A 15,962-nucleotide genomic window follows, 5' to 3' on the forward strand; every position below is an offset into this window, starting at 1 on the left:
AGTTTCTGCTCTGTGCTACATGTTTATACATTAGGTTTATGATGTACTAAAAATGAAATGGTAATCATTAACTTTATTTGTTTGAGCATCTAGTGTGTAGGGTTTCGTGACAGCTCATGACACTCAGGAACACAGTAAGAGGGTTCATTTAAATGCTTGCTTGTTGCTCAATGATGCATGAATTTATGTTTGTTTGGTAACAGCCGCTTTCTTAACTCCGTCCTGAATAGGACATTTGATAACGTTTTAATCTCCTTCCTTACCGTATCTCTGACCCTGGAAACTGAATCTGAGAGAAACAAAACCTGCAACATGATCTGAGCCACGAGCAAAGGCAGAGGCGGGACATCTTCCAGGTGCAAGATAGTCCAAGAATCTGAGAGCTCCAAAAATCTACAGCATGTGAATGAATTAAATTACCTCTACTGGACTCATATTTAATCTTCAACTTTAACACAAATGAGGAGTTTGAACAATTGAGGTTGCGAGGAAACTAGGCGCGTGTCGCCTTTCCTTTATTCAAGTAACAAATATGTAACTGGCAGGAAATCATGTCGCTTCAGAGATCTAATCTGTGCCATCAATCACGTCCATGTACCTGCACACACCCTGCAAAGAATGTTTTCACAGAAATTTGAGTGACTGCTGGTGGCTTAATCTAGCAAAATAATCTGGCAGCCTCAGTGAGCACCATTTCCTTTGACCCTTTGACTTTTGTGTGATATACAATTACTTTTTATGTCTTTTCATGACATACATCTTTATAACAATTTTTGAAATATATACTATGACTGTCACAGCTCTGCCACTTCTATCTATTTTTTCCACCTTTCACTCACCCAATCAGTTCATTCAGTGCACCTGCCAGTCACACTCACCTCATCAGCTCATTACTCTCACCTGCTCACTCTGCCTCCTTCACTATTTAAACGCCTGCCTCACACTGCCTCACTGCCAGATCATTCTCTGCGTTCATGCAATACTTTCCCGCATACATCCATGGACTGATTCCCTGTTGCCGAGCCTGCCTGTTTCGGACAACCTCGCCTTGCCTCTGCCCTGGTAACTCGCTCAGCCTTCTGTCCTTGACCACGAGAATCCTGTCGCTGTTTTCCTGGGAATATTCTTCCTGTGGTGTGTGTTGAAGAAATTAAAGAATTCAAGTCAAACTATTCCTGGTATTGTCGTACTGCTCCTGGGTCCTTACTACACCTGTAACAATGACATTTTAATGATCACGCCATGTAGTTGGAATTCTGTAAAGCTCATTAATTGCAGCAGACAACAAACCAACATTCACCCCATCCTGGTCCATGTTAATCTGGTGTTATCCCGTCTGCTGCTGTGTCAGTAAAAAATATGTGTTTAGATGGTCTTTGCAAAGTTAAGAGGAAACCGCTGCTGTGTGTTGAAACGGTTTTCTTTAAGGCAAAAAACTGTGAATAAAGGTTTCTGCAAAGAGCAGATAAAACGCCTTCCTGTCTTGTTTAAGGAAGTGTCCAAGGCAAGATGATGACGTGCCTTTTCTTTGTCTCCATTGTGTGTCCTTGCCAGCTCAGCTGAAAGGAACAGGAAGCTGTTTTGAGCATAAATGACCATGCATTATGACTGGTTGTTCAGAGCATTTCTCACAGATAACAGCGATGTTTCTGTTAGACTGTTCTCTCTGTCTACGGACAAAGCAACTTTGTTCATTTGTCAGACTCTGTCTTATTTGATATTGACTAAAAATCCTCCACTTTCTTCTCCCGACTAGTCTTAGGAATTTTCCACAACACTGCTTTGTGATAAACTATCCTCCCTTCCCCCTCCAAAACCAAGAGAAAATAGTTTAATGTGGTCGTAACAGTAGTAAATTATGGGAATTGTGTTTTTTTTTTTTTTTTTTTACTGCAACACTCTTGCTTCATTGATACACTGATTTGCCGACTAGCATTTTCATTCTTGGATGAAATTTGTTTGAACAATTTATCACCCTCGCTTTCTATATTTCTGGTATTATTAAAGTATTAGTGCAGATTTCTATTCCCTTTCGGATCATAACATAACCCGGTCATTGTTGATTCAATTGTTAAGTGATGCTGGCAGCTTGCAGCAACCACACAACCTTCTAAGGACAACAGAAAATGAGATCCACACTCCATGCATTGAGAAACTTTATATTTTCAACCTTCATTATACATGATTGGTTACTTCTTATATGATAGATGATTAGAACCCCAACAAAGAAACTAAGGATACACTCGATAAACTTCTTATATAGTGAAAACAACAAAAGGCAAGTGATTTCAGCTTCAGCATGCTGCACATTTACGGTTATAAAGCAGGATTACTTCAATTTTCAGCAGACCACAAAAACAGAACACAAGGAAAAGGCCTCTCTAATAGAAACACAATCTAAAAGCAAATGTATGTTGAGTGATTGTTAGAATATGGATCATCTTTGAACGCCCTACACCAGAGTTTTGGCTGTCAGCAAACTGACTAGCAGGGTCACCAGTGAGGCCAACTGGCCTGAGGCACTGCTCGGATTCACCCTTCTGGCTGTAAGAGAAGAATTAAAGTTTAGAGTACATCAAATGTATGCATCAAGATTAGTGTTATCAAAAGAGCAAAAGTCATGAGGAGATAAGAGGGTTTTACCTTTCCGATTGAGCGGCATGGTAAGTGGTCCTATTGAGATGCCCGTCATGGCATGCTGGGATACGTCCCTTGCAACTCGGTTGTGGTGGCCTGGGTAGCAGTGCTGCATGAAAACAACATTGGAGGTTTCTGTTAACGCACCTTTTGATAATCTATCCAAACTCATTACGAACGCACACAAACACAGTAGCACTTACAGCAGTGCAGTTGTTGTGTCTCAGAAGACACAGGTGGACCTGGCAGTGCAGGTAGATGGATGAAAAGTTGTTAAAGGTGAACATCTTGAAGGAGAATCGGGCCACCGTGGAGATGCCGTTCGCAACCAGCTCTACTGTACCATCTGCTGGGTTAGGACACCTGGAGGGAGATAGAGGTTACAATGTTACCAGCTGGACTATAAAATAAACAGGGTTAAGTTGTGAAAGTGAGGATGGGTGGAGTGAGTGAAGAGAGGCCCTTCAAGAGTAAATCATTTTCTGGGTAATCAAGAACCAGTGATCAGAATGCTAAACTACATGAAGTTGCAATAGCTTGTTTACTCTTCATGTATGAGATCCCAGCGGACAGGGTAGCTGGCGTCGTTGACTGGCGTGGCCCAGCAAGAGTCCATAATGGTGGAGATCTGCCTTGCATCGACTCCTTCTGTCCGAATCTCCACATATAGCCTCTGGTCAGCTACCATTTCTATGTTCCTGCCACTGGCCAGGGGATAGCGGAAGCCAGCGTCCTGGTAGGGGATCATTCTCGTAAGATACTGTCCATGGCCTGATGGAAGCTTCTTTCTCACAATGCTGCAAAAAAACAACAAAGAAGTTGATTGCACTTGAGAAGGACCAATTCACTGGCTTGCTCTTGGTAACAACGTCTTGTTGACAATCTTTGACACATTCACATTTACAGAACAGGGACAGTTTTTTTTCTTTTCTTTTAACTTTTCTTCGTATTGTTGGTTGAAATGGCAAGTTTATTGATTGCATTGGGTGCAGAATGTGGGTAGTGGAGAAATTACACAACATTTATGACAACAAAGGGCTAAATTATAACTAACTATTTTCAGTCTTTGTCATCATCGAGCATCACTGTCGCAGAAGATAAATACTCAAAAAAGGTTTGAGGTGCAGATGTAGCACTGTTTAATATATGGTCCTGTTATTTAAAAGATAAATATTTTAACATATGTCATGACGTATCACTATGGACATATGTTTACCATAAGAAGGATTGTGGTAATTGTATTCAGTTAGCATAAAACATGTAAAGTAGATGGTGTTGTTATTGTTACCTCTCTACAGGGTTGATGCCCACATCCATAGACAGGGCCTGGGTCAGATGGTATTCACAGCAGAAACGCAAATGAATGTTCCTCTGGCGGCTGATTATCCCTCCATGAGGGTCCACGTCACCCTGGATGGTGTTCTCATAGATAAAATGGGTTCCATTGCTCTTAAAATTTAAATGACAAAATGGTAAACTTCAGTAAGTTGCTTGTACTTGTAATATGTCTGATGGAGCACATTAACGTCTAAAATGGACTGTACCCTGAGAGCTGTGCCACACAGCTGGTCGTCATTGTTAAAGCGGAACACCAGTCGTCCGTCCTGGAGAGTCCCATTGCAGGAGTCATCTCGGAGGTGGAGGGCGCTGGAGTGGAAGCCAGCTTCAAACAGCTGGCAGCGCGACACAGACATGGTGCCTGAACTACTGGAACAATTGATGGACGAGTCTACGTATATGAGAGAGAGCTTTAAAAACAATCTGCAGTGTTTGTAGCTAATCTCATAGTTAAAGCTGCACTCATCAATATTTTCCTGTATTAAATTACTACTATATGTAATTTGAAATGTGTTGCTCATAGTGACAAACCCACTGAGTTGTGACTCACAGATATTGTAACAATCCTAATGGTTTATATTGACCATTTAAATCATTTTAACGCTGTTTCCATGAAATCATGTTTCGTCTCTCATTTTGGCATTGTGCACGGTTCACAATACTGCAATACCCATTCAGATTGGCTGAATTCATTTAAAATTGACGCAGAATTTAAAAGTGAATTGGTTTAAGTTGCAGATTGCACTTTTTTCAAGACCGTAATCTTTAGCTTCCACATGCCGTCAGTCGTGCACAAACAGAGTTCTAAGCTCTGGGATTGGATATTATGGCAAGATAACGATGATAAACCGACACCTGAGTGGATATTATTGTTCCGTGGTCTTACGTTGGCGTATATTTCACAAACAATAAAATTGTACCGTGAAGCAATTTCTACGTCTCATCTTACACATATCACATCCGGAATCTTTAAAACAAAGCAGTGTTTTAAATGGAGCTGCCCTCACCGTAGCTCTCATTGTTGGGCCGATGGTGATGTTCATCACAGAAGCAGCCGTGTACACCGCGCTTCTCACCACACCACTCATACTCTGTGCAGTCCAGCTGTTCGCAGGGGTCTGACTCGGCTATGGAGATTGTGGGGAAAGGATGTGACGAAACAAGTAAAAAAACTACCTTTTTCCACAGGTAGGACAAATGCTAAAGTTCTGTTAAACTAAGGATTATATCTCTCCTTCATTATTTTGTCTGTTCATTAGCCCTGTGCAAACTTACCACATAGCAAAGCAGAGCGCCACTCAGGGATGTTTAACCCCAAGACAGAGCAGGTGCTCTCGTAGGCGGAGACTGCAGAACACAGCATGCCATTGGCTGGAGTGGAGAGGCAGAGGTCATAGACACAGGAACTGAAAAATGGCTGTGGATCAGAGTGCAGGTGACATGCACTGAATGGACCGCTACTGTTGGTGATGACACTACAGTGCTCAGAGTATTCTTCCATGTAGGGACAGTCATCCAATCCATCATCACTCCTTCCATCAGTGGATCCACATCTAGAAAATAGATGATTTGACTTTGTTTATTTTGACATATTTTTCCATCATATGTCTATTGTTGTGTCTTTATGTCGTGAAGGATTGTTAACCCTGCAAGTTATTTTCATAACATCTCACCCTGGTTGGCTTGTGGAGGATTTCCAGCTGTGTCCAAAGTGATTGTCATTTTGTGCCAAAGTGCCATTGGGCAAGACTTTGTCATCTGAACGATCCCTGTTGAAGTTTCTACACATGCCTGTGACTCTATTTTGATGGTATTGGGCCAGTCTGACCAGTAAAGTGCTTCGGCCGTCAAAGTGAACTTTCAAGTCAATGGCGTCGACCACGATGTAGCTTCCCTGTCTTACTACCTGAGCTAATGTTCCCACAGTGGTGGGAAGAGACACCTCACTTCCATTTACCTGGAAGGAAGAGAGATCAGAGAGAGACGGACAAGAAGGGAGGAGGCACTTGTTAGTAATTATATTTACAATACAGAGATACAGAAAGCTGTTCATCTTGCAAGCAATGAAGAGCTTACCTTTACTCTTTTGTTGGGTCCAATCCTGACATGCACACTCTCTAGTTGATTTGAGAGGTATACATCCACTGCTGACACAAACGACACACGGTTGTTGCCACGGTGATTATTGGTGGCTACTACCTGAAAGTGTTTCTCATTGATGCCGGAGTTCACACTCTCAGTAATGATGTAAGAGCATGTGCCCTGGAAATGGGCCAGTGCCCCATCATAGGTGATGTAGTGTGGATCGCCCGTAACAGTGCAAGTAGACATCTCATCTAAACAGCCCAGCTGGCCATTTCTGATGGTGCACTCTTGTGTAGAAGTGCAAGATGCAGCAGAACAGCGCAGGTCATTGGGAGCATGGCATTCACACCGCTGGGAGCAACCCTCTGTCCAGAAGGATTCACCAGCCTGTAACATGTGAGAAAAACAGATGCAATAAAAATGATAATGTGCTACAACTACAGTTGGTCAAGGTACAATATGGCAGTTGTGACACAATATATGTAGCACAATAAAGTAGAAAATATTTGGTTCTCTGTCAACAGTATTTCTAAATGTCTTGTTACTTGATCATTTTAGGCAAATGAGGATCGCTTTTTATTGAGCACACTGATGCTGGCTGATTAAAAAAGAAGACAAAAGGATTCTGATATCTGTGATATAAGAGAGTTGCTTGACCAAAGTGAAATGATTATGTGCAAATAAATCACAGAGACTGTCAGATAAATTATTCGGGCACAGTGATACAAATCTGGTTTCTTATCCATTTAGAGCTATATGACTTACATTATAGTAGAACCCGTCATATTGGCAGCCACAGCTTTCCACGGGGACACATCTTGTCCCACTCCTGAGAAAACCTTCATTACAGAAACATCCCTCAGAGCAGACCTGCTCACAGATGGCATCAACGCTGCTGGCACAGATGTGACCACAGTCGGTACCACACAGCTCATAATGGCTGTTGGCGGGACAGTCAAGTCCTTCATGAGAGAGGAATTAAATGATGCATGTCAGATGGTTGAAAATGATTCAGTAAATTAACATAGCCTACACGTAGATGCAGTAGGTCGAGACTTCTTTGATTGTTTCCTCGGCTGTTTAAATAGTGGATAAACAACACATTGACTCGTTGACTTACTGCAGGTGGTGTTCTGTCTCCAAGGGTAGATTCGAACATTAGCAGACTGACAGGCAGTGACGTACGTCTGAATGGCTCTGCACAGAAGATCTTGGCCTTCACTTCCCGACACACAAACATCAAACACGCAGTCCCTGAAATATGGCGCTGGGTTCACCTCCTCATGGCAGAAGCTTAAGGGGCTGTCAGATGCCTGAATCACCTGACATTGGGCTCTAGCAGGTAGCTCATTGTTGCATTGTGGGCAGGAGGAGCCACACCCATCACTGCAGGTGTAGTTGCTTGCCACTTTCCAGGCTGTCCCAAACTCCTGTGGAGTGGTAACCATCGTTCCAGATGGGGTGTGGAAGTCATCATTTGGATTTCCATTGAAGTTTCCACAAAGTCCACATGTTTTTTGTCTGTAATGAAGACAATAATTAAATACACACAGAGTCAAAAATATGTTTATACATTGAAGCTACATGATTTAAACATTTGTAATAAAATATCTTTCAGAATGTAAACTAAAGCATTCAAACATGGGCTGCAGTAAATGGCAGTTACCTGTAACTTGGAGGTACAGAGACAGACACTGTACTATATCCATCGTACATGACCCTCAGGCCAAACTCAGCACTGACATATGTGCGAAATCCACTTGCATAGATTGCAAGACTTCCATTCAGGAGAATAGGTAAGCTTTTAGTTACTCCGTTCACCTTTAACAATGTACAAAGAAAATTGGATTAACAATCATAGATTTGTATTTTTGTTGCAACTATATGGTGCTTTTAAAAATGATAGTTGCAAACCCAGCATAGATTAAAAATAGAGGGAAGGTCAGGAGAAAGAATATCTCTAACTATTCAGAATTTGTGTAACTCACCTGTACCACACCACTGCTCTCCCTCGACATGTGCACTCGATAGCCCCCGACATTCACAAAAACTTCTGCTGTGATTGAAACTGGCCGCCCTCTCCACGGCTCATTCTTAGCTTCCACAGAAAATTGGTGAAGCCCATGAGTGGCATTACAAAGGGTCGCCAAAACATAGCGGCAGGTTCCCTGGAAGTCATAGGCCTTGCGATCAAAAGTGAGGTAGTGGGGGTCACCAGAGGCAGAGCAGGTGCCATGAGGGTTGGGATGGCAGCCAACAGGCGTTGGAGATACAGTGGACTGCCCCAGTAGTGCCATTACAGGAACACAAGCTCTGACATTCCTCACCATCCCAGAATCGCTCTCCTCCTCGCCGATAGCGTCCTTGGTGATGGCATCCGCAGGCTGTAGGTCGCACGCACTGGTTGCCATTAAGGATAAAACCATCATCACACTGGCACCCATCCTGGCACACAGTGTCACAGACGAAAGGGAAAGAGAGGCTGGGGCAGGTGGAAGGACAAGAACTTCCACAGACTTCATGATGGCTGTTTTGGGGGCAGGTTTGCTCTAGAGACGAAGAAAAAATCAATTAATTTAGCAAAGTCATTTACATTATATCAAAACAACCTACACCAAAACGGGGCACAGTGCTTACCACAGTGAGTTGCATTCCTCCAGCGTCCAAGGGCAAAGCCCTGCTGTTGACACATCAGTGCATAATCTCGTAGGACCTCACATAGTGCTGATGCTGGATCTCTAGAGGCTCTAAGGATCCCCACACATGCAGTCACATGCTGCTGGGAGTCCTCCATGGCCAAGCATTGGGCAAATGGCCCACTTGGTGAGCCAAGAATGCCACAGTACTCACGGGAATTGTTATGTGTTGTAGAGTCATGATTTACACTTTCCACACATTGTGCAGCGAGAGAGCCGTCCCGCCAACTGTCCCCAAAGTCCTGAGGGCTGGTGACCAGAATGCCGTTGGGTGTGCGGAAGTCGTCACGTGGCTGGCCATTGTAATTACCACAGAGTCCACCTAATGAACCGTTGTAGATACCAGGTGCAGTGACACGCACAAAGTGAGGCCAAACTGTCTGCACAGTTACACCAAAGGAAGTGCGAATGATGATACTGTGAATGCTGCTCTGGTAGATTTGGATTCGGTTGGATGCCGAGCTGAATGGTAGTCTTATCCGCTGACTGTCAACCTAAAGGGCCATTTGAACAGCAGATCAAATTACTTTGTATTTCACAAGATTTAAACAAAGGTATGTGCTGTTAAATATTCAGAAGAAACGATTAAATCATTAAAGAACCTAAAACAGTTGTAATAATATTCATATTACTAAACTTTCTCACGTCAGCAATCCTTTTGTCAAATTTGTCTTCATTAGAGTTCAGATGCCTAACTTTTAAAATGTTGGATGTATCACATCGGAATCTGTCTTTTCAAAAAAGTTCCAATCACTTACCTCTACTCTGCTGCTCGCCATCTCAATAGACACGTGTGTTCCCTCTGCCTCAAACTTTAGCAACCTGGAAAAACCCTGCTGGCCTCTGGGCAGTTTTTCTGCTGTCACCACAAAATGTGGGTAACTAGACAATCCCATTACTTTGGCAAGGGTCAATCGACACGCCCCAGGATACAGGTATGTCAAACCATCAAACGTTTGATATGACACTGGGCCTTTTATCCAGCATGTTCCATAGCTGTTAGGTCTGCATCCTCTTTCTCCCTCCTCCACACGGCATGATTCAAGTGGACCACAGCCATGGGAACGGCAAGTCATGGAGCCATAACTGCAGCTACAACGTCTCCCACAGTCGTTGTCTAGTATTACAGTTTCTCCAGAGCGGTAGTAGCGACCCTCAAAGCTGCAGCCACACTCAGCATGAGGGATGCAGACCCCACCACTAAGTATGTAGCCTGAATTGCAGATGCAGCTCTCCTGGACAGGAAGAGGGCAGTCGAAGGTAGAATTGGGGCTGACACAGGTAGCTGGACATGATGTGCCTCGCGGCTCAAAGTGGCTGTTTGCTGGGCATTGGATTTCTAGACAAAAGAAAACAAGATGTATCTTGACATCATGACAGCCCAAGGATTATATGAAATAATGTTTTTGACTGACAGACATACCACAGAAGCCTTGCCTCCTCCAGCTTGGCAGCTGTACACCATTCTGTTGACACCGACTTGCATACACATTTAGGGCTTGGCACAGAATGGGTTGATATCCTTCTCCTACACACAGATCATACACACAGCTTTGCAAAAAGGTATGTGGGGGAAGTTGTTGATGGCAAGCAGCAAAAGGTCCAGAAGTGCTCTGGAGGATACCACAATGAGCAGTATTGCTGTACAAAGCTGTCTGAGCCTCAGTACAGGCAGCACAGCTCAGACCTCCACACTGTGCCTCACAACCAGGCTCATTGTCTCCCAATGCTTGCCAGCTGTTGGCAAAATCCACATCAGAGCTGACAACTTGTCCTTGGCGGGTTTGAAAGTCATCCCTGTGATCATTGTTGAAGTTTCCACACAGGCCACATGTTGCATTCTGGTAAGTGTAGGGCACCCTGATCCGAACATAATGATTTGTGTCATAAGACACCTCCAAGCCAAAGTCAGTACTGACGATCACAGAAAAACCTGACTCGTAAACCTGGACCGTGCCATTGTTGAGAGCGAATGGAGTGTCTGCGAAGATGCCATTAACCTGTAAACACACCAACAAGCAAAGACATAGTTGTAAAAATATGAACAAAATTAATATATCACAGTAAGTGGAGACTTATTTCTTAATACCAACCTTAACTGCACCACGACGTCCCTTGACAAGCTCAATGGTTTCATTATAGACAAACACTTTGACCAGTCGTGTCCAGGAAACATGAGTGCTGCCCCGATGCTCGTTCTTGCCCTCTACTCTATAGTAGGGCAACCCACGACCACATTGCTCAGAGAGAACATAAGTGCAGGTGCCTTGGAAGTGAAACACTGTGTTATCGAAGGTATAGTAATGTGGATCACCACTGATGGTGCAGGTGCCTCTCCGCACCGTCTGGCAGCTGAACTGAAAGGCAGTAGGTTAGCAGATTTGGGAAAAGGAGCAGCGTTGGTTGTGACACTGCAGGCCTGCTGAGGTGCAGGTGCACTTCTGTGCACAGGTACTGTCACTCCAGAATGAGTCACCAAGCTGCACGGATTCATCTTCAGAAGAAAGAAAGGAAAAGTTCACTTCATGGAATAGACTGAAACGAGTCGACACGATTACTTTTAAAACATTCAACATTTCCTTTAATTTGTTGTGGACAATTTTGCCTTTGTTTTTACAATAAACAATAGAACGGTGACAAAAATTAGGGGATAAAGAAGAGGATGCCTTGCAAGAAAAGTTGTCAACCGCCTTACTTGAGACATTACATTGTCACCTTTTGAGAACTGCTTTGGTATGAAATGAAAAAACTTAACTTGCAATGCAATGCAATTCAATTGTATTGCATTGCAATTATATTGCATTGCAATATATATTCTAATGTAATAGCAGTATGTACATTATACTCAGCTGTCTGCAGCAAAATACACTGTTTATTTAGTTCAACAAACACTTAATACATATCTCCATGGAGTGGTGATCACATATCCACATTACTGTAAAGAACTATATGGTGACCACCCTCTGGTTCTGATCTTACCATTGTAAGTACAGCCTCCTGATCCATGGTCTGTCCGGAAAGCCCAGCGACCGGGCACATTGACATTGCTGCTCAGGCGGAAATTTGAGTTACTGCCTGATGCATTGTTAGAGAATGATCCAGGGATGATGAAATGGTGAGTGGAGTTCACTGTGTCATATCCAGCCTGGAAATACATGTCACATAAATACAAGTAGTTTTATTTTTTGATTTTGCACATCTGCATTCAGGTTTAAGTAAGTCATGGCCACTTTTACATTGTAAGTCACATATCATTGTAATGCCTCTAACCTGTATATTTCGGTTTGTTGAGGCTATTATCCCATAATTCATCAGCACAAATGAGTACTGGCCACCAGAGATCAAGACTGCTTGAAATGTTGTTTGCTGAAAAAAAATTACTTGTGGTTATTATTGTAAATATATGTTGTAATATGTCAAATACAGGTCATGTGTTTCGTCTTTTAGAACAAGATAACTTACTGTTCCAGTGCTGGGATAGTAGTCCACCTCATACCATGTTGCAACAAAGACCCAGTTGGCATTGAAACTCAATCCTGGGAAGTAGCGATTAATGTCTTGCGTAGCTTGGTGGAGGATGCTGCCACTGGTGTATTGGTTGTAGTTGACCTGACCATTCGCTCTGTTGTCTAAATCTGTCCAGAGTGGAGCAATGACGTCCCTGTATCCATACAGTGGAAACCTTTGAGGGGTGTAACTTCCCCAACGTGAGTTAAAGGTCAGATGTCCATTGTGGTTCACCTGGAAACAAGTTAACCAGTTCTTACTAACGAAGAATTAGTAACATTTACTCCACCCACCAACATATGTATTGCTCGTACTTTATAACCTTATTATAACAATATATTGACAACAACCTAACTGCAGTACTTCTTTGATACCTGTTTCAGTTGAAGACAAATATAAAGTAGCATTAGTTTGATAACATAGTGCAGTTTGTTTTACTTCTCCAATTTATTCATTAACTTCATTAATTTATTTATTGCACATTTACAACACAGTTCTTGTGATTTGCTAACCAGATTCCTCCACAAAACATAACATATGGATTTTGTATTTGCTAATATTATATTTACATACATAAATCTGATTATGCGACCGTCCGAAATACAGAAATGGTTGTTGCAGGCGAATGGTAGGAGAACTTCCATCATCTTCGGCAGTGCTTCTTGTTCCGGTAATTGGGTAGAGGGGTCCTAGAAAGAACAACAGATATCACATTTTTAAGAAGCAATGGAATGTCCATCCATCGTGTTTTTTTGTACATTTCTAGATCACCACACCTATCATACCAATGTTTGATACAAAATATGCTATTTGTGTTTTGTGGACTCTTTTAATCTAATATTCTGACCAACCAAAATAAACCTTTTTCCCAGCAGCCATTATGGCATGTTATAGCAGGAACAGAACATATGTCAATGAAAACATTAGAAAAGACAGAATTCTCTCAAAGGCTCACTGGCTTTGCTTTCTGGGACAGTCAAAATTACTTCTGTCAAAAAGTTCTAATTTAAAAAGCAATGTAACACCACCTGAAGATCTTGTTTTCTACACCATAAAATCACCGTTGGGCATAGTTGCAGGTGCAGCACAGTAATCTTTGTACCACATACCAAGTGCAACCAGAGGGTGGCGGTGAAACTCCACCTTTCAACCTCGTATTCATAACTTGTTAACTTGTAAATTAAAACAAAGCAAAGCAATGCCTTGGGTGTGGTACCTCTGCAACCTCCACACTGGCATAGGATGTAAATTGTGTATTTTGTATATATGTATGTCTATATATATATATATATATATATATAATCTTGAAGTAATAACTAGAGCAACTGTATGACTGACATTTTAATAGCATGAACAAATTACTAAGAGATTATCTAAACTTCAATTCACCTGTCGTCTGAGGAGTCACCGTACCTATGAAAACAAACATATTTAATTGGATAAAAATCGGTCTGCTTTTCTAACATCAAAAACAAATTCAGTTAGTGAATTTAGGTAAATACAACAAAAATAAAAATGTATTTAATTGATACATAAGCCTGGTATTTGTAACTTGTAGATTAAAGCAAAGCAATGCCTTGGGTGTGGTACCTCTGCAACCTCCACACTGGCAGAGGATATAAATTGTGTATTTTGTATCTATGTATGTCTATATATATATGTATGTATAACAATTATAAACAGCGGTGTTAGCTGCAATCAAGGGGAAATGTGTAGAATCTTGAAGTAATAACTAGAGCAACTGTATGACTGACATTTGAATAGCATGAACAAATTACTAAGAGATTATCTAAACTTCAATTCACCTGTTGTCTGAGGAGTCACCGTACCTATGAAAACAAACACATAGATATAATTGGATAACAATCAGTCTGTTCTGCTAACATCAAGTCTGTTAGTGAATTTACTGAAATACAACAAAACTAAAAATGTATTTAATTGAAACGGACTGAATTTCATACTTACTTATCAATCCCAAAAGCAGCACAGGCAACATGATTAGATGTGCCATTCTCCAAAGCCCCAAATATAAACCTGCCGACCAAATGTATTTAATTAAATTCCAAAAAAACCAACAACTAGAAAGCACTCAGAGACTGCATATCCAACCAAGGATGCATAGGCATGGACTTTAAATGTGTTATATGGTTTTATAATCGCAAAAGATGTTTGGAGATTTAAATTCCTATTGATCAAGATATACATTAAAATGCCCATTCTACACAAAATTGTCATACATGTGCAACCTTTTTTTAAATATTAATTGACTGCAGGTGCAAAAGTTTCTGAAAAGATGGCACAAATGTTAAAAAAGACATCCTACAAAGTTGAGAAATTCTGGAGTTATATATACATACATGGAAAATGCTATCAATATCAATATATATATATACACAAATATATATATATATATATATATATATATATATATATATATATATATATATTTGTGTATATATATATATGTGTGTATATATATATGTGTATATATATATATGTGTGTATATATATATGTGTATATATATATATGTGTGTATATATATATATGTGTGTATATATATATATGTGTGTGTGTGTATATATATATATATATATATGTGTGTATATATATATATATGTGTCTATATATATATGTGTATATATATATATATGTGTCTATATATATATGTGTATATATATATATATGTGTCTATATATATATGTGTATATATATATATGTGTATATATATATATGTATATGTGTATATATATATATGTGTATGTGTATATATATGTGTATGTGTATATATATGTGTATATATATATATATGGATATATGTATATATATGTGTATGTGTATATATATGTGTATATATATATATATGGATATATGTATATATGTATGTGTGTGTATACATATATGTGTGTATGTATGCTAACAATATCAAGCAGGCAGTTTACAATTAATATCTTATTTAAAAATAAAATCAATTAATTACCTGTTCACATGTGCTTCTTTGGCTCCTGTGCTTCTCCTCCTTGTCAGCCTGCAGCACTGCAACAAGGCTTTTATACTGTAAAAGTTGGAACAGACCCAAAAATCTGTTGTTTCACTGATTCTATCAATATAATCTCATTGCTTCCTCATAACAAGTGAACCAAACCTCCCATTGGCCATTTATAATAATACAGATTATCAGAATTGGTTCAGCAGAAACAAAAATGAGGTGTTCTATTCTACCGAAGGCTGTAATACAGAAGCAAGGAAGTTGTTAGAAAGTTATTTAAGTGTCGATGTACTTGCTTCAAAGGAGTATTAATTAATGTTATGTCTCAAATGATATTGGTGACCCTCGTAAAAAACAAAATTCACGCAGACCTTTACTGGCTGGTGCATGATCATAGCAAATGAGGATGATTGATTTGTTGTTCACAAATCATTCGTTGTTCAGTGACGGTGTCATAGTAGCCTTCTTAATGGGTGAGAATAACAATTCAGCAATTATTTAAAGGATTTTCAATAAAAGACAATAAACAAACAAACGTTCTATTGTCTTTCGGTCGCCATCCATTTGAGCGTATCAGTTCTTTTAAGTTCTTTTGAAAAAGCAGTGTAATAATTGTGAAGATATTATTATAACTTATCAGTAGCTTTATATGTCTTCTATATGTTTAGTCCAGCATTCAGTTCCCTTTTTTGTTTATTTCTAGTTTAGTTAA

The 15,962-nt window shown here is 40.4% G+C and overlaps 1 protein-coding gene across 1 annotated transcript in view; it reads right to left on the reverse strand.

Annotated features, from left to right (window-relative positions):
* Positions 1–13,334, reverse strand: part of LOC306794686 (alpha-tectorin-like) — a gene marked incomplete at both ends in the record, with an annotated part of 34,080 nt that extends 20,746 nt beyond the window's left edge. Inside the window, 2 exons of the mRNA XM_079292842.1 lie at positions 12,837–12,952; positions 13,325–13,334. Coding sequence (XP_079148968.1) covers positions 12,837–12,952; positions 13,325–13,334 — 126 coding nt within the window. The remainder of the gene's footprint in view (positions 1–12,836; positions 12,953–13,324) is intronic.
* Between the last annotated feature and the right edge of the window lie 2,628 nt (positions 13,335–15,962).

This window comes from Melanostigma gelatinosum (genome assembly GCF_949748355.1).
Source record: "Melanostigma gelatinosum genome assembly, chromosome: 21".
In the NCBI taxonomy this organism is placed as follows: Eukaryota; Metazoa; Chordata; class Actinopteri; order Perciformes; family Zoarcidae; genus Melanostigma; species Melanostigma gelatinosum.